Source organism: Heptranchias perlo, chromosome 39 (assembly GCF_035084215.1).
Source record: "Heptranchias perlo isolate sHepPer1 chromosome 39, sHepPer1.hap1, whole genome shotgun sequence".
In the NCBI taxonomy this organism is placed as follows: domain Eukaryota; kingdom Metazoa; phylum Chordata; class Chondrichthyes; order Hexanchiformes; family Hexanchidae; genus Heptranchias; species Heptranchias perlo.
The window spans coordinates 847049-870171 of record NC_090363.1 but is presented as its reverse complement, the minus strand read 5'-3'; the positions used below and the strand labels follow the sequence as shown (position 1 = coordinate 870171).

The following is a 23123-nucleotide window of genomic DNA, read 5'->3' as shown; positions in this document are numbered from 1 at the left end:
GAATGGTGAGGGAGAAGCCCCACTGCACTCTCCCCGTCAGGACCTTGTTCTCTGACCGAGGAGGCGTCACTGCGACGACCCGGCTCTGGACCACCGTCCGACTCAGGCCCGGTGCAGCCAGGCGCGTGCGCAGAGCTCTGGGGGCGGGGCCTGGGGTCGGGGCGGGGCCTGAGCGCTTGCGCTGTGCTCTGGGGGCGGGGTCTGTGGTCGGGGCGGGGCCTGAGCGCGTGCGACGGGCTCTGGGGGCGGGGCCTGGGGTCGGGGCGGGGCCTGAGCGCGTGCGTCGGGCACTGGGGGCGGGGCCTGGGTGTCGGGGCTGGGCCTGAGCGCGTGCGCCGAGCTCTGGGGGCGGGGCCTGGGGTCGGGGCGGGGCCTGAGCGCGTGCGACGGGCTCTGGGGGCGGGGCCTGGGGTCGGGGCGGGGCCTGAGCGCGTGCCGGCTCCTCGGCGATGAGATCGCGCGGGCGCGGGCTCCAGTTTCAAACGGCGGCCGTTGGCGGGTCGCAGGCAGAATGTGGCTGCAAACCTGCCTGGCCTGGGCCTGGGCCTGTCGCGGTCACGGTAGGCGTGAGGTGGGGCGAGATGGAGCGAGTGAGGACAGACTGAGGGGGAGTGAGGGCGTGTGGGAGGGAAGGAGTGGAGCGAGGGGCTTGTGCAGTGGGGAGTGCGTAAAGGTGGAGGGGGAGCAGTGGGAGGTAGTGAGGAAAGATGGAGGGGGTCGGAGGGGGGTGTGAGGGGGTCGGAGGGGGGTGTGAGGGGGTCGGAGGGAGGGAGGAGAGGTGATGGGGGGGGTTCGGAGGGAGGGAGGAGAGGTGATGGGGGGTCGGAGGGAGGGAGGAGAGGTGATGGGGGGGGTTCGGAGGGAGGGAGGAGAGGTGATGGGGGGGTCGGAGGGAGGAGAGGTGATGGGGGGGTCGGAGGGAGGAGAGGTGATGGGGGGGTCGGAGGGAGGAGAGGTGATGGGGGGGTCGGAGGGAGGGAGGAGAGGTGATGGGGGGGTCGGAGGGAGGGAGGAGAGGTGATGGGGGGTTCGGAGGGAGGGAGGAGAGGTGATGGGGGGGTCGGAGGGAGGAGAGGTGATGGGGGGGTCGGAGGGAGGGAGGAGAGGTGATGGGGGGGTCGGAGGGAGGAGAGGTGATGGGGGGGTCGGAGGGAGGAGAGGTGATGGGGGGGTCGGAGGGAGGGAGGAGAGGTGATGGGGGGGTCGGAGAGAGGAGAGGTGATGGGGGGGTCGGAGGGAGGAGAGGTGATGGGGGGGTCGGAGGGAGGGAGGAGAGGTGATGGGGGGTCGGAGGGAGGGAGGAGAGGTGATGGGGGGTCGGAGGGAGGGAGGAGAGGTGATGGGGAGGGGTCGGAGGGAGGGAGGAGAGGTGATGGGGGGGGGGGTCGGAGGGAGGGAGGAGAGGTGATGGGGGGGTCGGAGGGAGGGAGGAGAGGTGATGGGGGGTCGGAGGGAGGGAGGAGAGGTGATGGGGGGGTCGGAGGGAGGGAGGAGAGGTGATGGGGGGGTCGGAGGGAGGAGAGGTGATGGGGGGTCGGAGGGAGGGAGGAGAGGTGATGGGGGGGTCGGAGGGAGGGAGGAGAGGTGATGGGGGGGTCGGAGGGAGGGAGGGAGGGAGGAGAGGTGATGGGGTCGGGGGGAGGGAGGAGAGGTGATGGGGGGGGTCGGAGGGAGGAGAGGTGATGGGTCGGAGGGAGGGAGGAGAGGTGATGGGGGGGTCGGAGGGAGGGAGGAGAGGTGATGGGGGGGTCGGAGGGAGGGAGGAGAGGTGATGGGGGGGTCGGAGGGAGGGAGGAGAGGTGATGGGGGGGTCGGAGGGAGGGAGGAGAGGTGATGGGGGGGTCGGAGGGAGGGAGGAGAGGTGATGGGGTTGTCGGAGGGAGGGAGGAGAGGTGATGGGGGGTCGGAGGGAGGGAGGAGAGGTGATGGGGGGGTCGGAGGGAGGGAGGAGAGGTGATGGGGGGGTCGGAGGGAGGGAGGGAGGGAGGAGAGGTGATGGGGTCGGGGGGAGGGAGGAGAGGTGATGGGGGGGGGTCGGAGGGAGGAGAGGTGATGGGGGGTCGGAGGGAGGGAGGAGAGGTGATGGGGGGGTCGGAGGGAGGGAGGAGAGGTGATGGGGGGGTCGGAGGGAGGGAGGAGAGGTGATGGGGGGGTCGGAGGGAGGGAGGAGAGGTGATGGGGGGGTCGGAGGGAGGGAGGAGAGGTGATGGGGGGGTCGGAGGGAGGGAGGGAGGGAGGAGAGGTGATGGGGTCGGGGGGAGGGAGGAGAGGTGATGGGGGGGTCGGAGGGAGGAGAGTTGATGGGGGGTGGGTGGGAGGGAGGAGAGGTGATGGGGGGTTCGGAGGGAGGGAGGAGAGGTGATGGGGGGGGTCGGAGGGAGGAGAGGTGATGGGGGGGGTCGGAGGGAGGAGAGGTGATGGGGGGGGTCGGAGGGAGGGAGGAGAGGTGATGGGGGGGTCGGAGGGAGGGAGGAGAGGTGATGGGGGGGGTCGGAGGGAGGAGAGGTGATGGGGGGGGTCGGAGGGAGGAGAGGTGATGGGGGGGGTCGGAGGGAGGAGAGGTGATGGGGGGTCGGAGGGAGGGAGGAGAGGTGATGGGGGGGGTCGGAGGGAGGGAGGAGAGGTGATGGGGGGGGTCGGAGGGAGGGAGGAGAGGTGATGGGGGGGTCGGAGGGAGGGAGGAGAGGTGATGGGGGGGTCGGAGGGAGGGAGGAGAGGTGATGGGGGGGGTCGGAGGGAGGGAGGAGAGGTGATTGGGTTGTCGGAGGGAGGGAGGAGAGGTGATGGCGGGGGGTCTGACGGGGAGAGGTGATGGGGGGGTTGGAGGGAGGAAGGAGAGGTGATGGGTGTCGGGGGGGAGAGGTGGGGGGTGTCGGAGGTGGGGAGAGGTGAGGGCGGTTCGGGGGGAGCGTGAGTCGGGGTTGGAGGGGCTGTCGGGGGAGAGGAGATGGGGGTTGGAGGGGCTGTCGGGGGAGAGGAGATGGGGGTTGGAGGGGCTGTCGGGGGAGAGGAGATGGGGGTTGGAGGGGCTGTCGGGGGGGAGGAGGTGGGGGTCGGGGAGCAAGGGGGGTGAGAGGCGAGGTGGTGGGGGGTCGGGGAGCAAGGGGGGTGAGAGGCGAGGTGGTGGGGGGGGTTGGAGTGGTGAGGGTATGTGAGTTGGTGTGTGGAGTGAGGAGAGGTTGGGATGTTGGAGAGTGGTGTATGAAGGGGAGTGGGGATAGGTGGTTGGATTGAGGGAATGTGGGGGTAGTGAGGAGAGGTGGAGGAAGGGGAGTGAAGAGAGGTGAAGGAGTGGGGGTTGGCGGAGGATTGAGGAAGGGTAGAATCATAGAAGTTTACAACATGAAAACAGGCCCTTCGGCCCAACATGTCCATGTCGCCCAGTTTATACCACTAAGCTAGTCCCAATTGCCTGCACTTGGCCCATATCCCTCTATACCCATCTTACCCATGTAACTGTCCAAATGCTTTTTAAAAGACAAAATTGTACCCGCCTCTACTACTGCCTCTGGCAGCTCGTTCCAGACACTCACCACCCTTTGAGTGAAAAAATTGCCCCTCTGGACCCTTTTGTATCTCTCCCCTCTCACCTTAAATCTATGCCCCCTCGTTATAGACTCCCCTACCTTTGGGAAAAGATTTTGACTATCTACCTTATCTATGCCCCTCATTATTTTATAGACTTCTATAAGATCACCCCTTAACCTCCTACTCTCCAGGGAAAAAAGTCTCAGTCTATCTAACCTCTCCCTATAAGTCAAACCATCAAGTCCCGGTAGCATCCTAGTAAATCTTTTCTGCACTCTTTCTAGTTTAATAATATCCTTTCTATAATAGGGTGACCAGAACTGTACACAGTATTCCAAGTGTGGCCTTACTAATGTCTTGTACAACTTCAACAAGACATCCCAACTCCTGTATTCAATGTTCTGACCAATGAAACCAAGCATGCTGAATGCCTTCTTCACCACCCTATCCACCTGTGACTCCACTTTCAAGGAGCTATGAACCTGTACTCCTGGATCTCTTTGTTCTATAACTCTCCCCAACGCCCTACCATTAACGGAGTAGGTCCTGGCCCGATTCGATCTCCCAAAATGCATCACCTCACATTTATCTAAATTAAACTCCATCTGCCATTCATCGGCCCACTGGCCCAATTTATCAAGATCCCGTTGCAATCCCAGATAACCTTCTTCACTGTCCACAATGCCACCAATCTTGGTGTCATCTGCAAACTTACTAACCATGCCTCCTAAATTCTCATCCAAATCATTAATATAAATAACAAATAACAGCGGACCCAGCACCGATCCCTGAGGCACACCGCTGGTCACAGGCCTCCAGTTTGAAAAACAACCCTCGACAACCACCCTCTGTCTTCTGTCGTCAATCCAATTTTGTATCCAATTGGCTACCTCACCTTGGATCCCGTGAGATTTAACCTTATGTAACAACCTACCATGCGGTACCTTGTCAAATGCTTTGCTAAAGTCCATGTAGACCACGTCTACTGCACAGCCCTCATCTATCTTCTTGGTTACCCCTTCAAAAAACTCAATCAAATTCGTGAGACATGATTTTCCTCTCACAAAACCATGCTGACTGTTCCTAATCAGTCCCTGCCTCTCCAAAAGCCTGTAGATCCTGTCCCTCAGAATACCCTCTAACAACTTACCCACTACAGATGTCAGGCTCACTGGTCTGTAGTTCCCAGGCTTTTCCCTGCCGCCCTTCTTAAACAAAGGCACAACATTTGCTACCCTCCAATCTTCAGGCACCTCACCTGTAGGGGGTGTGAGGAGAGGTGGAGGGGGTGTGAGGAGAGGTGGAGGGGGTGTGAGGAGAGGTGGAGGGGGTGTGAGGAGAGGTGGAGAGGCTGAAGGGAGGTGGAGGGGGCAGTGAGGAGAGGTGTCTCACTGGCATGGGGAGGGAGTGAGGGGTGGAGTGGGGGGAATGGGGTAGGGGACAGGCAAGGGGAGGGGTTTGGGGTGGGATAAAATGAGAGAAGGATTTCGGGGAGGGTTAAAGTGAGAGGCTAGGTTCGGGGAGGAGGGGGTTAGGGGAGGTGTAAGGTGAGAGGAGGGATTAGAGGTAAGATGAGGTGGTGGAAGGGGCAAGGTGAGACTAGGGGTTCAGGGAGGAGTAAGGTGAGAGGGGCAGGGGAGGATTAAGATGAGGGGCTGGGGGAAGAGTAAGGTGAGAGGGGCAGGGGTGGGGAAAGGTGAGAGGGGGTAAGGTAAGGGGAGGGGTTTTAAATTTCATTTTGCTCCACCCAGTTGTTTTTTCTGGATGGTTTGCCAATTTTGATAATTTTTCCCCTATCGATATTTTCCTTTATTAGGAATGATGATTGCTGCTGGTTTTTGACTCTCACTCTACAAAGTAGTGAAGCTAGCAATTCATTTAGCGGTTCCAAGTGAGCTGCGTAATTGAGAGGAGGCCGAGGAATTAATGAGGGGCCAATAAATACAGGCTCAAAGTTACCCGAGGCACTTTGGTCACACTTGTCACTATCCCAGGACCGGTGTTTATACACACCTACATGTGTACCTGGACATGTCAGAGGAGGCTGCCTTGGCATCACGGACCTGTACCATCTGCTGCATTTTGACCTGCAAACAACATCTGGAGCAGGGTCGGCTCTTCTTAGAGTGAGGGCCATCACAGCAAGAAACTTTCATGCTGCCAAATTCTTACAAGCCACCCCAGGGGTTATCTGCTACATCAGGCAGCCTGCTATGCACAAGTGTGTCAAGCAAGTGACAAATGCTACATTTGCATGGGGTACAACCTTCTTCACTTTGGGGGGTTGCGAAGTATAAGCTGGACAAGATGCAGAACTTTCCCGCATCAAGGCTCCTCATAACAACCTTGCAGCCTGCATGAACAACAGGGGGTTTGCCCACAATTAATATTGAGGTGGTGTCCGATCACAGAAAGGCCCTTTACCCAGGAAGCAGCCATGATGCCTTCGTTATGCAGCATTCCATTTTTTTTGAAGGAGAAGAAACACTGGTGGGCTAGCTTTTAGGAGACCAGATCTAACCTCTGCATCCATGGCTGCTGATCCCAGTAACAACAGAGGAGGGCCAGCAGCAACCAAGAGTAATGAAGCCAGAGCACCTGCTAGCTTCCACAAATCTCCTCGAAACATTGCTGGCGTCACTCACCTTATCAGTATTTCCTGGTTTATCCAGTCTCCTCTCCTGCCCTTGTTAGTGTCCTGGGCATTTGGCATTTGGCCTTTATCTAGGCCTCTAAATTTTTTAAAAATTCATTGTGTGTGGGCATCGCTGGCAAGGCCAGCATTTATTGCCCATCCCTAATTGCTGTTGAGAAGGTGGTGGTGAGCTGCCTTCTTGATTGTACAACTGCGTGGCTTACTAGGGTACTTAAGAATCAACCACATTGCTGTGGGTCTGGAGTCACATATAGGCCAGACCAGGTAAGGATGGCAGGTTTCAGCAGATGGGCTTTTACAACAGTCTGGTAGTTTCATGGTCACCATTACTGATACTAGCTTTTTATTCCAGATTATATTTAATTAACTGAATTTAAATTCCCTAGCTGCTGTGGTGGGATTTGAACTAATTCCTCCAGATTATTAGCCCAGGGCTCTGGATTACTAGTCCAGTAACATAACCACTATGCTACCATACCCGTAAAATAGAATATTTGTCAGGTTGTTATATCTTGCCATTCGACCAAACTCAAGCAGTGATGATGTTGCAGGTTTTTCAGGAGGTGCTGCTGTTGGTGGGAGTCGTGTGTTTGGTGATGAACATTCCTCTTTGCTACTGCCTGGATTTCCAGAAGGAGGGCTCCAAAGCGACGATGTGACCCGGTGGCAGTATGTAACCCCTGGTAATAAGAGCCCACTTTTACAATATGACCAAGGGAGATCAGATCCTGCCATCAGTGAGGGTTACAAAGATCGAGTAAAGGTTAATCCCAGCAATGAACCTCCCCTAATGCGGCGTTTGGAAGTGGGCAACAGCTCTGATCAGGTGAGGGCAAACAGCAACGAGAGCAGGAACCGGTCTGCCAAATTAACAGTTCAAAGTAAGTGCCACTAGTGTCTTCCACCGTTTACGCCATTTGTGAGGAGGAAAGCAATCACTTATTTTGAGCCATTCTGGTATGAGACATTCCTGCCCCATACTGATAGCTCCTTCCATGCCTCAATATATTTTTGCTTTGTCTCTTCCAGTTGCTGTGTTCTCTTAGAAATTGCAGCCTTTATGTCTGCCCGTTGCTCAGCGTGTTTTAGTCCTTCCCGCCTGCCCTTTTCTTAAACATATTGAGCTCCTCCTGTCTCGACTGCCCTTTCTATCTGCCTGTGACAATGGGACTATTCTTACCCCTAACACTTCAAATGTGGACACTTCATCACTGCTGGCAAATAGGTGAGCCCCTTTATAGGATGAACAATATAAAGGGCGGAGGGTGAGGGGAATAATGGCAACTGTTAGGTACACTGCCATCAGTAACAAAGGAGCAGTTCGTGGATATGATAAACTGAGAAACTGCTTTATGATTTTTAAAGTCATTTCAGTCAGACAGTGAAAAACACCACACAAGATCACAAGATGGTATGGATGAGGAAGACCATTTAGCCCATCTTGGTTCATCCATCCAGAATAAGTCTAAAATCCCTTCAATTGGTCATTCACTCACATATAAATCATAGTCTCAATCCCCATAGGTCTTTAAATAATTCCAAGGTTACACTCTGCACTTACCAGCATGAAATACCTGAGTGTAAGTGGATTGGGTGGCCCAGTGGGTGAGGAGACTATGCTTATAGGCACAGTGCCAATGAAATGTTGAGGTGCTCCAGTGATCTGAGTGATCATGACTGTAGTATGTAATTGTTGTGGAGTCTGACGTCATAAATGCCAGTTTCTCAATCTGACTCTGACCTTATAGATGGACAGAGAAATATGAGGTTATGTATAATCATGTCAGATTGGGACTCAAACAATGCCAAGTATAAGCTAAAATGTGAGACTCTAGTGAGGCTAGGGATGTGGCCCTTACCAGCAAATCACACTTTGGTCTGTCCCCCTACTCCTCTGGCACCTTCTCTTCCTTTGAGCATCTCACCTTGTTTCACCCCTCACGCCTCTCCTTTAAAATCCTCGTTCTCTACCACCCACCCAAGCACCACGCCAAGAATCTCACCGAGATATCTTCACTGCTTTCCTCCCTCAGCCTCTGCACTGAGCGACTCCTCATGCTCTCTCTCCTCATGCTCTCTCTCCTCATGCTCTCTCTCCTCATGCTCTCTCTCCTCATGCTCTCTCTCCTCATGCTCTCTCTCCTCATGCTCTCTCTCCTCATGCTCTCTCTCCTCATGCTCTCTCTCCTCATGCTCTCTCTCCTCATGCTCTCTCTCCTCTGAGTTCACTGCCCTCCTATCCACCCTTAATCTCTCCCTCCACTTAACCTTCCCTACCCATATTCACGGCCACCTCCTCGACCTTGCCATTTCACATGGCCTCTCTACTCCCATCATGTCAATCATGGATAAAGCCATTTCTGATCACTTTCTTGTATCCCTCTCCACCCACACCCACACCCACACCCCCCCTTCCCCCTCCCAACCCCACTTCCTTCTGTGCCCGCCCCTGGAAGAAACTCTTTTCCCGCCCCCCCAAGTCACAACAGCACTTTCAAATTCCCAACTGTCTAGTCTTTGGCCCTCCATTCACCACAATATTTCTGCAGCTACCGATCTGCTCAATCACACCCTCACCTCCACCTTTGATGCCCTTGTCCCCATTAAAACCATTACTCTCTCTCACCCTGGTCGTTCCCCTTGGTATCCGCTCCCTTAAGTCCAAGGGATGCAGACTTGAACGTTTATAGCGGACAACTGGTTTAGCCATTCATTGCCAGATCGGGCTGGACCACATAAAGCAGCATCGGGTCGTGCTCTCCTCTGCCAAAACTGCTCACTATTCCAGGATCATCCTGGAATGCAAAAATAACCTCCGGTTTCTCTTCACTACAAACTGTCTTCTTTCACCCCTCTCCCCTGCCCCCTCCACCCTCACCTCCAACGAAAAGTGCAAGGAGCTCATGGACTTCTTTATCCCTAAGATGGAGACCATCCGTTCAGCTGCCTCTGCCACTACCCGCCTTTCCGCTAGCCCACCAAGCCAAACTTCCCCTCCGGTTCCTCTCTGCCCCAGACCTGATCTCTCATTTTTCTCTAGTTTCTCTCCTATCTCCCCTCATACCCTCTTCGAGCTAATCTTGACAATGAGACCCACCTCCTGCTCCCTCGACCCTGTTCCCACTAAATTGCTGACCACCCAACTTCCCTTCCTGACCCCCACGTAAGCTGATATTGTTAACGGTTCCCTCTCTTTAGGTACTGTCCTCCTCCCCTTCAAATCTGCTGTCATCACACCCCTTCTCAAAAAACCCACCCTTGACCTCTCTGTCCTTGCAAGCCACCGCTCTATCTCCAACCTCCCTTTCTTCAAAGTCCTAGAACGTGTTGTTGCCACCCAAATCTGTGCCCATTTTTCCCGCAACTCCACGTTTGAATCTCTCCAATCAGGCTTCTGCCCCTGCCACAGTACTGAAACTGCCCTTATCAAAGTCACAAATGACATCCTATGTGATTGTGGAAACTATCCCTCCTTATCCTTCTCAACCTGTCTGCAGCCTTTGACATGGTTGACCACACCATCCTCCTCCAACGCCTTTCCTCCATCGTCCAGCTGGGTGGGACTGCGCTCGTCTGGTTCCATTCTTAGATAAGAATGGATAGATAGATAGAGGACGATCTATCCAGTCATAGCCAGAGAATCACCTGCAATGGCTTCTCTTCCCGCTCCCGCACCGTTACCTCTGGAGCCCCCAAGGATCTATGCTTGGCCCCTCCTAATTCTCATCTACATGCTGCCTCTCGGCGACATCGTCCGAAAACACGACGTCAGATTCCACATGTACGCTGACGACACCCAGCTCTACCTCACTACCACCTCCCTCGACCCCTCCACCGTCTCTTATCTGTTACGTTGCTTGTCCGACATCCAGTACTGGATGAGCAAAAATTTCCTGCAACTAAATATTGGGAAGACCAAAGCCATTGTCTTCAGTCCCCGCCACAAACTCCGTTCCCTCGCCACCGACTCCATCCCTCTCCCTGGCCACTGTCTGAGGCTGGACAAGACCGTTCGTAACCTTGGCGTCCTGTTTGACCCTAAGCTGAGCTTCCAACCACAAATCCGCTCCATCACCAAGACTGCCTACTTCCACCTCCGTAACATCGCACATCTCCTCCCCTGCCTCAGCTCATCTGCTGAAACCCTCATCCATGCCTTTGTTACCTCTAGACTGGACTATTCCAATGCTTTCCTGGCTGGCCTCCCAACCTCCTCCCCCCATAAACTTGAGTTTATCCAAAACTCTGCTGCCCATACCCTAACTCGCACCAAGTCCCGTTCACCATCACCCCCTGTGCTTACTGACCTACATTGGCTCCCGGTCCGGGAACGCCTCGATCTTAAAATTCTCATCTTTGTTTTTAAATTCCTCCGTGGCCTCCCCTCTCCCTATCTCCCTAACCTCCTCCACTGCTACAACCCACGGAGATCTCGGTGCTCCTCCAATTCTGGCCTTTTGCGCATCCCTGATTTTAATCGCTCCACCATTGGTGGCTGTACCTTCAGCTGCCTAGGCCCTAAGCACTGGAATTCCCTCCCTAAACCTCTCCTTTAAGACACTCCATAAAACCTACCTCTTTGATCGAGCTTTTGGTCACCTGTCCTAATACCTCCTCACATGGCTCGGTGTCAAATTTAGTTTGATGACGCTCCTGTGAAGCGCCTTGGGACGGCGCAAGTTGTTGTTGTTGAAGGATCCCGACTGTTGTTCCATATTCCTTTGGTAGTTTGTGATTCTTGAGTAGTGTCCAAAATTCAGGTATGATTAATTACTTGGACAGAACCTTCCTCATCTTTTCAAAAAGAGAAGGCCAGTATCCACTTCCAAAGCTCCTACTAATCCTATCCTGATTCTCTTGCTGATCTGGGCTAGACTTTGAGCTCGACTTTGAGCTAGATTTTACTGTTGTGATGCAGTGTCGATTTACTGTTGTAAACTTTTGCTGGTTCTTTACATTTCATTGCTCCCACTAACAGAAGTCTGAAGGCAGAATTGGGAGGTGATTATGTCACTGCCCAGGGCAAAATTATTCTGATAGAAACATAGAAAATTTACGGCACAGAAGGGGCCATTCGGCCCATCGTGTCTGTGCCGGTCGAAATAGAGCTACCCAGCCTAATTCCACTTTCCAGCACTTGGTCCATAGCCTTGTATGTTATGGCACTTCAAGTGCACATCCAAGTACTTGTTAAATGTGATGAGGGTTTCTGCCTCTACCACTTTTTCAGATAGTGAGCTCTAGACTCCCACCACCCTCTGAGTGAAAACATTTTTCCTCAGCTCCCGTCTAACCCTTCTACCAATTACTTTAAATTTATGCCCCCTGTTTATTGACCTCTCTGCGAAGGGAAAGAGGTCCTTCCTGTCCACTCTATCCAGGCCCCTCATAAATTTATACACCTCAATTAAATCACCCTTCGGCCTCCTCTGTTCCAAAGAAAACAACCCCAGCCTATCCAATCTTCCCTCTTGAATGGACACCAGAGCCTAGAAATTATTTTATTTTGATTACTTTCATTTTAAACACTTGGGGTAAAGAATGTCATATTCCTTTGGACCTGGGGTGGAGACTGGCCCGCCGCTTTGGACCTGGGGTGGAGACTGGCCCGCCGCTTTGGACCTGGGGTGGAGACTGGCCCGCCGCTTTGGACCTGGGGTGGAGACTGGCCCGCCGCTTTGGACCTGGGGTGGAGACTGGCCCGCCGCTTTGGACCTGGGGTGGAGACTGGCCCGCCGCTTTGGACCTGGGGTGGAGACTGGCCCGCCGCTTTGGACCTGGGGTGGAGACTGGCCCGCCGCTTTGGACCTGGGGTGGAGACTGGCCCGCCGCTTTGGACCTGGGGTGGAGACTGGCCCGCCGCTTTGGACCTGAGGTGGAGACTGGCCCGCCGCAAATCCTTTCACCTAAGGAATGTCCCAGTCCTTAGAATGGGTCATCCTCTACCCAATCCATTTGGATCTGGAGTAGGGAATGGGCTATTACTTTAGATCCATAATAAGGAACGAACCATTCCTTTGGAAGAGGAGTCGGCAATGAACCATTCTTTTACAGAAATGGCAACAACAACAACTTGCCTTTAATGTAGAAAAATGTCCCAAGGCGCTTTATAGAAGTTCAATCAAAAAAAGTAGACGCTGAACCAAAGAAGGAAATGTTTGGAGGGGTGACCAAAATCTTGTTCAAATAGTGGGATTTAAGGAGGATCTTAAAGGAGGAGATGGAGTGGAGAGGCGGTGGGTTTAGAGAGGGAATTCAAGAGTGTGGGACCCAGACAGTTGAACATACGGCTACCAATGATTGGGCACAGGGACTGGGGATACACACGAGGCTGGAATCAAAGGAACACAGAGTTTGGGGAGGCTGTAGGGCTGGAGGAAGTTACAGAAATATGGAGGGGTGAGGCCATGGAGGGACTTAAACACAAGGATGAGAATTTTAAATTTCAGCAGTTAGGGACCAGGAACCAATGTAGGTCAGCGAGGACAGGGATGATAAGTGAGTAGGATGGTATCGGATATGGACAGCAGCATTTTGGATCAGTTGAAGTTTATGAAAGGTGGAGGATAGGAGGCCTGCAGCGAGAGCATTGGAATAGTTGAGTCTGTTGGTGACAGATGGGTTGAAGTAGGGACAGAGGTGGGTGATGTTACTGAAGTAGAAGCGGGCAGAATGGCACTCCCATTAGAGTGTGGAAGTCTTTAGGATTCTCATGGAAAAAGGGGTGCGATAATATAACGCTATGGAACCATTTGTGAGGGCACTCAGCAAATCTCCCAATTTCCCTCATGGCCATTCTGCCCCTTAGTGGAAGTAGGCTGTCTTTGTGATGCAGAGGATATGGAGTCATTGTTTAGCTTTGGTTCGAACAAAATCCCGAGGTTGTGATCAGACTGGTTCAGTCTGAAACAGTGGTCGGGGAGGGAGATGGAGTTGGTGGTGAAGGTACAGAGTTCGTGATGTGGGGTGGGCCGAAGACAATGGCTTCAGTCTTCCCGATGTTTAACTTGAGACTGGATGTAGGACAAGTAGTCTGACAGTGTGTTCTGCATCCTCGCCCAAGCATGGTTTCCTGAGGCCTCTCAGCTGTCAAGTAGCACTCGAGCACCCACATGACACTCTACAGAGCACACATATTGACATCTTTAATACAACAAGATTTCTTATTCTTTTTAAAAAAAAAGTCTTGTATCTCTAAGTGTGTGGTTTTAACACTATATAGTTGATGGTGAGGAGGAAAGGTATAGACTGCAGGAAGATATCAATGGACTGGTCAGGTGGCCACAGCTTGAGTACTGCATACAGTTCTGGTCACCACATTATAGGAAAGATGTGATTGCACTATAGAGGGTCCAGTGGAGATTTACGAGGCTGTTGCCAGGACTGGAGAATTTTAGCTAGGAGGAAAGATTGGATAGGCTGGGGTTGTTTTCCTTGGATGAGAGGAGGCTGAGGGGAGATTTAATTGAGGTGTACAAAATTATGAGGGGCCTAGATAGAGTGGATAGGGAGGACCTATTTCCCTTAGCAGAGGGGTCAGTGACCAGGGGGCATAGATTTAAAGTGATTGGTAGAAGGATTAGAGGGGAGCTGAGGAAATTTGTTTTCACCAGAGGGTGGTGGGGGTCTGGAACTCACTGCCTGAAAGGGTGGTAGAGGCAGAAACCCTCAACTCATTTAAAAAATACTTTGATGTGTACTTGAAATGCCGTAACCTACAGGGCTACGGACCAAGTGCTGGAAAGTGGGATTAGGGTGGGTGGCTCTTTTTCAGTTGGTGTGGACACGATGGGTCGAATGGCCTCCTTCTGTGCCGTAAATTTTCTATGATTCTGTATAAAATTGAGTGCTTTGAACAAGAAGTATAGCCTTGGCCTTTATGGCCCAGATTTTGGTCGTCTGCTTCAGGCAGAGAGCTCTGCCCATCAGGACCGCCTGTTACAGATTTGGACCCAAGTTGCCCACAATGCCCAATGACAGTTGTGATGGGTGTTCCTGGTGGTTGAAGCTCTTAAGCCTGATGATGAAGACACAAATCTGGGCCAATTTCTCCTGTAAACTCATTTTTTCAAAAAAGAAATGGTATTTCATTGTAAAGCTCTTATGTTGAACTCAACCACTAATTTCTTTCAGATTTTCAAGAAATCACGATTCAACCAATGAATATAACCCGTATTGTAGGTTCCCATGTCTTGCTGCCAGTCATTCAGTACAAATCTAGACACAAGATCACCTGGCAGTACTTGGGCCGTGATAGTAAGAAGACAATTCTGCAGTACACATCTTATAGTGACATTGTGTCATTCAATTCATATTTCAAACACCGAGTGAAGTTTGATCCAAACACTGGGTCTCTCTTACTGAAGAATTTAGAAGTTATAGACAGTGGCCTTTTTGAAGCGATTTTAAGCGAACCTTCATCTGACAATAAGGTTGTGTCCAAATTTCTCCCTTTCCTCTTGGAAGTCCAGGGTAAGTGTGACAGGTGTGATAACCACCTTGCACAAATGCAGGGCAGGAAGCCGTGGTTTATTTCCAGCAATTCATTACTGTGTGGGTTATATGTACTTTCCTCGTGTGTAATATTTCTATACCACACTATAGCTAGTGTGGGTTTCCATCTTTCACCCTTACTCTGCGGTTTGTCTGCTCACACTGTCTCCTGCTTATATTCTGTCTCTATTGAGTTCTTTACTTGCCTCTTTCAATCTTTTTTAACCATTCTTTGAAACTTTAATTTAGAAGTTACTGTTGGCAGAAGTGGAATCTAAATGGAGGAAGGGCTATTTAAAGTATTGACCATTAAGCTTACACTTAGCATTCTCCAGGCAACATAGCTTGACTGTCTTTAGGAAAAGCACGATCTTACCATGTATAAAACAATGCCATATTGGCAGAGCTGGGCAGTGTTGCACGGAGCCTTCTATCCTCTCCTCCTTTAAGGCCCCAGGAGCTGGTATTGCCAGCTGAAAGGTTGAATTCTCTGCTTCTAGTGAAAACAAAAAGCAAGCAAGCAGAAATAAAACATGGAACCAGAAAAACAAAGGTGCAGAGGCATTACCTTGAACGTGAACGCCCAGCACAGGGAGTGTTCTCCCTAGCTGGCTGTTGGTCATTTGATATGACCATTAACACTGATCCATACTCCTAATAGGAATAACACATGCGATCACCTGCTGGGGGTGAACTTTCATCTTTAGTGTTTCTGTCCATTAATACAAGGGATGGAAGATTATGTGTGCATGTGCTGGAATTCCTGTTACGCACTCCCACTCTGCTCCCAATCTGGGGAGGGGGCGCATACGAAGCGGAGTCTGTAATTTATAACTGATGAAAGCAAACACTTGAACTAGGAACTGACAGCTGCAGTGGCCCAGTACACAAAGCATGAGCTGCGCTCGGCCCCGCAGGCGCGGGATGTGCTGCGTCGCGTGCGGGATCGGCCGCGCCCCGCCCATGTGATTCGCTGCAGTCAACTTTCAACCTTTAGACATTCGCCGTTTTCCTTCTCAGTTATCCTGGCTCGGCCCGGGAGCACCAATCGGGGAAATTCCACACCCCCAGATTAAAATTTTCTAACCATTAAAGTGAATAGTATGAAACTGAGGGGGAGGGGAGAAATTTCCCAGCATGCACAAGGACTGCTAAGGCGGAAAATTCCTGCCCCTAGTCTCAATTTTTAATCACAAGTTGCCAATTTACTTTCAACAGCCATGTGGTTCTGGGCAAAGTTTTTCTAACTGACTTACATTTTTACATAGAATTTATAGCACAGAAACAGGCTATTTGGCCCAACAGGTCCATGCCAGTGTTTATGCTCCACATGAACCTCCTCCCACCCCTCTTCATCTCATCCTATCAGCATTCCTTTCTCCCTCATGTACTTATTTAGCTTCCCCTTTCTGCAACCGTGCTCTCTACACAGCAGCTCTTCCACTGGAGCAGGACGTATCGGCTTTTTTCCACAAAATAATAAAACAAACAATGGTGGGTCACAAAAACGTGGACACTTTTTGGCCATTTTCCCCTTTCACTGTCACGTAGTATGATGTATTATTTAAATTTGTTGGTGTATATTAGCTTACATGGGATGGTTTGTTGAGAGAGATTTTAGTAATGGCAACCAAATTCATGTTGGATGTCTTAACTTTCCAGTGGCAATTATAGGATTATTTCTTGAGTGATAACTGAGTGAATATATAAAAAGAAAGATTTGCATTTATGTACCACCTTTCATGACCTCAGGATGCCCCAAAGCGCTTTACAGACAATGAAGTACTTTTGAAGTGTAGTCACGATTGTAATGTTAAAATCGCAGCAGCCAATTTGCACACAGCAAGATCCCACAAATAGCAATGTGATAATGACCAGATAATCTGTTTTAGTGATGTTGGGTGAGAGATAAATATTGGTTAGGACTTTGGGGAGAATCTTCTGTCCTTTTTTGAATTGTCATGGGATCTTTTACATCCACGTGAGAGGTGGATGTAAAAGATCCCATGACCATTCATATGAAAGGTGGCACCTCCAACGGTGCAGCACTCCCTCAGTACTGCACTGAAGCGTCAGCCTGGATTATGCGCTCAGGTCTCTGTAGTGGGACTTGAACCCACGACCTTCTGACTCGGGGGAGTTTCCTACTGACGAGGCTGACACCAGTATGATTAGAACACTGTCTGAAATTGGATTTCACAACCCATGTGACTTTATTTTTTGACAGAACAGCTGCTGGCACCACTGATAGTTCAGGACCCCACCTATGTAGTGGATCGTGTTGAGCTGAACTGCTTTGTGAGAAATGGAAAAGCAAGTGGAATCTTGTGGCAAAAAGACAACAAGCAACTGTTAAACAGCTCACGTTACAGGCTGGTATTTGATAACACCACGCTGTTTATTAAAGACATGAAAGTCTCAGATTGCGGCTTGTATACCTGCACAGTGAAAAACGGGGTCAGCACAAGCAGCAACTCACATTTCCTCACCGTCAATGGTAGGATTTCACAGTATGAGATAGATGGGATTATATTCTGATTGTACTGGGTAATGTTTCACAGCCTGATGCAGTGTGAGGTAGATGGGATTGTATTCTGATTGTACCTGCCGATGAAAGTTATCTTCCTGCCGGTGAAAGTTACATAGCGGAGGCTCTGACCATCATTTTCCGATCCCCCCTGGCTATAGGCGTAGTGCCGGAGGATTGGAGGACTGCCAACGTTGTTTAAAGTGGGAGAAAGGGATAGACCAAGTAATTACAGGCCAGTCAGTCCAACCTCGGTGGTGGGCAAATTATTGGAATCAATCTGAGGGACAGGATAAACCATCACTTAGAAAGGCATAGATTAATCAAGGACAGTCAACATGGATTTGTTAAGGGAAGGTAGTGTCATATTAACTCAATTGAATTTTTGAGGAGGTAACAAGGAGAGTCGATGAGGGTACTGCGTTTGATGTAGTCTACATGGATTTTTAGCAAGGCTTTTCACAAGGTCCCATATGGTAAACTGGTCAAAAAAGTAAAAGCCCATGGGATCCAAGGGAAAGTGGCAAGTTGGATCCAAAATTGGCTCAGTGGCAGGAAGCAAAGGGTAATGGTCGACAGGTGCTTTTGTGACTGGCAGGCTATTTCCAGTGGGGTTCTGCAGGGCTCAGTAGTAGGTCCCTTGTTTTTTGTGGTATATATTGATGATTTGGACTTAAATGTTGGGGGCATGTTTGCAGATGATACAAAAATTGGGCGTGTGATTGATAGTGAGGATGAAAGCTGCAGACTGCAGGAAGATATCAATGGACTGGTCAGGTGGGCAGAAAAGTGGCAAATGGAATTCAATCCAGAGAAGTCTAAGGTAATGCATTTGGGGAGGACAAACAAGGCAAGGCAATACACAATGGTTCAATGAAGAGTGTAGAAGAGCAGCACCAGGCATACCTGGTGAACCTACAACTCAGGACCACATGCATGCTAAACAGCGGAAGCAACATGCTATGGACAGAGCAAAGCGATTCCACAACCAACGGATCAGATCAAAGCTCTGCAGTCCTGCCACATCCAGTCGCGAATGGTGGTGGACAATTAAACAACTAATGGGAGGAGGAGGCTCTGTAAATCCCCATCTTCAATGATGGCGGAGTCCAGCACGTGAGTGCAAAAGACAAGGCCGAAGCGTTTGCAACCATCTTCAGCCAGAAGTGCCGAGAGGATGATTCATCTCGGCCTCCTCCCGATATCCCCACCATCACAGAAGCCAGTCTTTAGCCAATTCGATTCACTCCACGTGATATCAAGAAACGGCTGAGTGCACTGGATACAGCAAAGGGTATGGGCCCCAACAACATCCCGGCTGTAGTGCTGAAGACTTGTGCTCCAGAACTAGCCGCGCCTCTAGCCAAACTCTTCCAATACAGTTACAACACTGGCATCTACCCAACAATGTGGAAAACTGCTCAGGTATGTCCTGTCCACAAAAAGCAGGACAAATCCAATCCGGCCAATTACCGTCTCATGTCTACTCTCAATCATCAGCAAAATGATGGAAGGTGTCGTCGACAGTGCTATCAAGAGGCACTTACTCACCAATAACCTGCTCACCAATGCTCGGTTTGGGTTCCGCCAGGACCACTCCGCTCCAGACCTCATTACAGCCTTGGTCCAAACATAGACAAAAGAGCTGAATTCCAGAGGTGAGGAGAGAGTGACTGCCCTTGACATCAAGACATTTGACCGAGTGTAGCACCAAGGAACCCTCGTAAAATTGAAGTCAATGGGAATCAGGGTGGAGAATTCTCCAGTGGCTGGAGTCATACCTAGCACAAAGGAAGATGGTAGTGGTTGTTGGAGGCCAATCATCTCAGCCCCAGGACATTGCTGCAGGAGTTCTTCAGGGCAGTATCCTTGGCCCAACCATCTTCAGCTGCTTCATCAATGACCTTCCCTCCATCATAAGGTCAGAAATGTTCACTGATGATTGCAGTGTTCAGTTCCATTCGCAACCCCTCAGATAATGAAGCAGTCTGTGCCTGCATGCAGCAAGACCTGGACAACATCCAGGCTTGGGCTGATAAGTGGCAAGTAACATTTGCACCAGACAAGTGCTAGGCAATGACCATCTCCAACAAGAGAGAGTGTAACCACCTCCCCTGACATTTAGCAGCATTACCATTGCCGAATCCCCCACCATCAACGTCCTGGGGGTCACCGTTGACCAGAAACTTAACTGGACCAGCCACATAAATACTGTGGCTACAAAAGCAGATGAGAGGCTGGGTATTCTGCGGAGAGTGACTCACCTGCTGACTCACCATAGCTTTCCACCATCTACAAGGCACAAGTCAGGAGTGTGATGGAATACTCTCCTCTTGCCTGGATGAATGCAGCTCCAGCAACACTCGAGAAGCTCGACACCATCTAGGACAAAGCAGCCCGCTTGATTGGTACCCCATCCACCACCCTAAACATTCACCACCGGCGCACCGTGGCTGCAGTGTGTACCATCCACAGGATGCACTGCAGCAACTCGCCAAAGCTTTTTCGACAGCACCTCCCAAACCCGTGACCTCTACCACCTAGAAGGACAAGAGCAGCAGGCACATGGGAACAACACCACCTGCACGTTCCCCTCCAAGTCACACACCATCCCGACTTGGAAATACATTGCTGTTCCTTCATCGTCGCTGGTTCAAAATCCTGAAACTCCCTACCTAACAGCACTGTGGGAGAACACAGGGACAAGGACTGCAGCGGTTCAAGAAGGCGGCTCACCACCACCTTCTCAAGGACAATTGGGGATGGACAATAAATGCTGGCCTTGCCAGCGAAGCCCACATCCCATGAATGATTTTTAAAAAAAATTAGGAGGATAGTGAGAGGTGTAGATGAAGAGAGGGACCTTGGAATGCATGTCCACAGATCCCTGAAGGTAGCAGGACAGTAGATAAGGTGGTTAAGAAGGCATATGGAATACTTTCCTTTATTAGCCAAGGCACAGAATATAAGAGCAGGGAGGTTATGCTCGAACTGTATGAAACACTAGTTAGAGTACCGCGTACAGTTCTGGTCACATTACAGGAAAGACGTGATTGCACTAGAGAGGGTACTTACAAGGATGCTGCCAAGATTGGATAGGCTGGGGTTTTTTTGGAACAAAGGAGGCTGAGGGGAGATTTAATTGAGGTGTATAAAATTGAGGGGCCTAGATAGACTGGACAGGAAGGACCTATTTCCCTTAGCAGAGAGGTCAATAACCAGGGGGCACAGATTTAAAGTGATTGGTAGAAGGTTTAGAGGGGAGCTGAGGAATAAAGTTTTCACCCAGAGGGTGGTGGGGGTCTGGAACTCACTACATGGAAGGGTGATAGAGGCAGAAACCCTCATCGCATTTAAAAAGTACCTGGATGTGCACCTGAAGTGCCGTAACCTACAGGGCTACGGACCAAGTGCTGGAAAGTGGGATTAGACTGGATAGCTCTTTTTCGACTGGCACAGATACAATGGGCCGAATGGCTGCCTTCTGTGCTATAACGATTCTATGATTATATACAAAATTTCCCTTCTCTGCTGTTCTAATGGAAGTGTGACACCTCATTTAATACAGCTATGTGGAATTGCCACAAGCATATTAACCATTTGTTGCATCCCATCAGATTGTTGTCATGAATTTGCATTTTCTGATGTACTTCAAAAATGTACTTTGAGCTGGAGTAAATTGATGATGTTTTCATGTTCCAGGAATTCTTCTCATTCTTAGCTACGCTATTGTGATGTCTGTCGTTGCTCTGGTTAGTAATTTGACCTCCACCTTTGCAGCAAGTTTCATAATCTTCATTGCCCTAAAGAAGTTCCAAGGTATTCATGCATGCTGTTATTCGGCTATTTCAGGATCAGAAAACGATTTGTTGATATTGACTTCAAATAACTTTGGGTTAACTTATTTGCATTCACAGTTCAGAAACACCAGAAGCAACTGACGGCCATTTTTGTGGCCTTTCAACTTCTGTCCTTCATCTGCCTGTTAATTGCATGTCTTTTCTGTATATCTGATGCAGGTAAGTGGCCCGTTTTGCTCATGTACAAACACACAAAAACTACGATCAGATGCCAGGCTATAGTTCCGGTTGATATTGAATAAAACACATTAATTTAGCAACATTGGTTCTCCCTCATTCATTCAAGTTGCATGCTTAGATCAAGAGGGTGAAATTCAGAGGGAAGGAAAGGGACTGTCCCTGTAAGAGTTTGGCATTGTACAAGAACTTCATTACTTCCTGTTGACAGCACACCAGGAACAGACTCGGCCTGGCCCTTGAGGGTTAATTGCCCATTAGATTCGAGTTAATACTGTTATTATATGTTGCAATTCTCTTCAAGTTCCGGCCCAGGGTGAACTTATATTCCCCCACCCCTTATCCCTCCTCTCTTTGTAACCTCTCAAAACCTTTGCCCCTCTTCTCCCTGTAACCTAACCCACCCCTTACCCCTCTTCCCCCTGTAACCTCCCCCACCTGTACCCCTCCTCCCTCTAACCTTCCCCCGCTCCTTACCCCTCCTCCCCCTCTAACCTTCCCCCGCCCCTTACCCCTCCCCCTTCTGTAACCTCCCCTGCACCTTACCCTGTCTCCCTCTGTAACCACTCCCAGCTTTCCTGTGACAATGGGATTGAATGTTTTATTATTACCTCTCTGTGTTTAACCAGGGGAGATTTTCTACTCTGATCCTCAGTGCGCAATCTTGTTAAAGTGAATGGGTGAGCGCAGAGGCGTAAAATTCCAACCAATCTTTAGTTCACTACGTCCTCTATTTCATCCCTTTCCCAGGCTTCTCAATATGGTACAAAGTCAATGCAGCGTTTGGGTGTTTCCTGGGTTTTGCAATGGTCATCTATGTTGTCATCCTGTTCCTAAATGCTGGAACTGAACAGTCTCCGTCGTTCTTGTCCACTAACTGTAAGTTCACACAATAATATTTACGGCTGGTTATTTGTCACTGTTCTCTCCCTCTGCGCAGCTGAAAGGTGCCTGGGAGTCAGCATTGTTCCTACTGAATTAAAAACAGAAAATGCTGCACACACAGCTCAGCAGCTCAGTCAGCCTCTGAAAGAGGAAGTGTGGCTAAGGTTTTTGCTGGGGCAGTCATTTCAGCAGCATTCCTGTCCCAGGTATGCCAGCCTTGAAGATACTTGGTGACCAGCCTTCCTGCTTCTCCCGTCCCCATCCTTTTCATTGCTTGAGGCAATCACACACAAACAACATCTGCTCACCAAAAACATAGAATCAGAGAAAGGTTACAGCACGGAAGGAGGCCATTCAGCCCATCGAGTCCACACCGGTTCTATGCAAGAGCAATCCAGCTCGTCCCACTCCCCGGCCCTATCCCCGTAGCCCTGCAAATTTTTTCCTTTCAAGTACTTATCCAGTTTCCTTTTGAGGGCCTTGATTGAATCTGCCTCCACCACTCCCATTAGGCAGTGTATTCCAGATCCTAACCACTCACTGTATATTAAAAAAAAAAGTTTTTCCTCATGTCACCTTTGGTTCTTTTGCCAATCACCTTAAAAATATGCCCTCTGGTTCTTGATCCTTCAGCCAATGGGAACAGTTTCTCTCTATCTACTCTGTCTAGACCTTTCATGATTTTGAATATCTCTATCAAATCTCCTCACAACCTTCTCTGTTCCAAGGAGAACAACCCCAGCTTCTCCAGTCTATCCACGTAACTAAAGTCCCTCATCCATGGAATCATTCTAGTAAATCTCTTCTGCACCCTCTCTCAGGCCTTTACATCTTTCCTAAAGTGCGGTGCCCAGAACTGGACACAATACTTCAGCTGTGGCCGAACCAGTGTTCTATAAAGGTTCATCATGACTTCCTTACTTTTGTACTCTCTGCCTCCATTTATAAAGCCCAGGATCCCGTATGCTTTTTAAACCGCTTTTTCAACCTGCCCTGC

The 23123-nt window shown here is 50.4% G+C and overlaps 1 protein-coding gene and 1 long non-coding RNA gene across 3 annotated transcripts in view; one reads left to right on the top strand and one right to left on the bottom strand.

The window, feature by feature from the left end:
* Positions 1-481: 481 nt before the first annotated feature.
* Positions 482-23123, top strand: part of LOC137305035 (uncharacterized) — a 45766-nt gene continuing 23124 nt past the window's right edge. For both annotated transcript variants that reach the window (XM_067973802.1, XM_067973801.1), the window contains exons 1-6: positions 482-560; positions 6736-7065; positions 16905-17174; positions 20907-21023; positions 21122-21223; positions 21992-22120. In XM_067973802.1, the coding sequence (XP_067829903.1) occupies positions 512-560; positions 6736-7065; positions 16905-17174; positions 20907-21023; positions 21122-21223; positions 21992-22120 (997 nt within the window). In that variant the 5' untranslated portion in view covers positions 482-511. The remainder of the gene's footprint in view (positions 561-6735; positions 7066-16904; positions 17175-20906; positions 21024-21121; positions 21224-21991; positions 22121-23123) is intronic.
* The window catches only part of LOC137305040 (uncharacterized), a 39125-nt gene continuing 22573 nt past the window's right edge, over positions 6572-23123 (bottom strand). The window contains exons 2-3 of the long non-coding RNA XR_010958659.1: positions 15054-15173; positions 6572-6864 (exon numbers count right to left, since the gene is read on the bottom strand). This is a non-coding gene — a long non-coding RNA (uncharacterized lncRNA). The remainder of the gene's footprint in view (positions 6865-15053; positions 15174-23123) is intronic.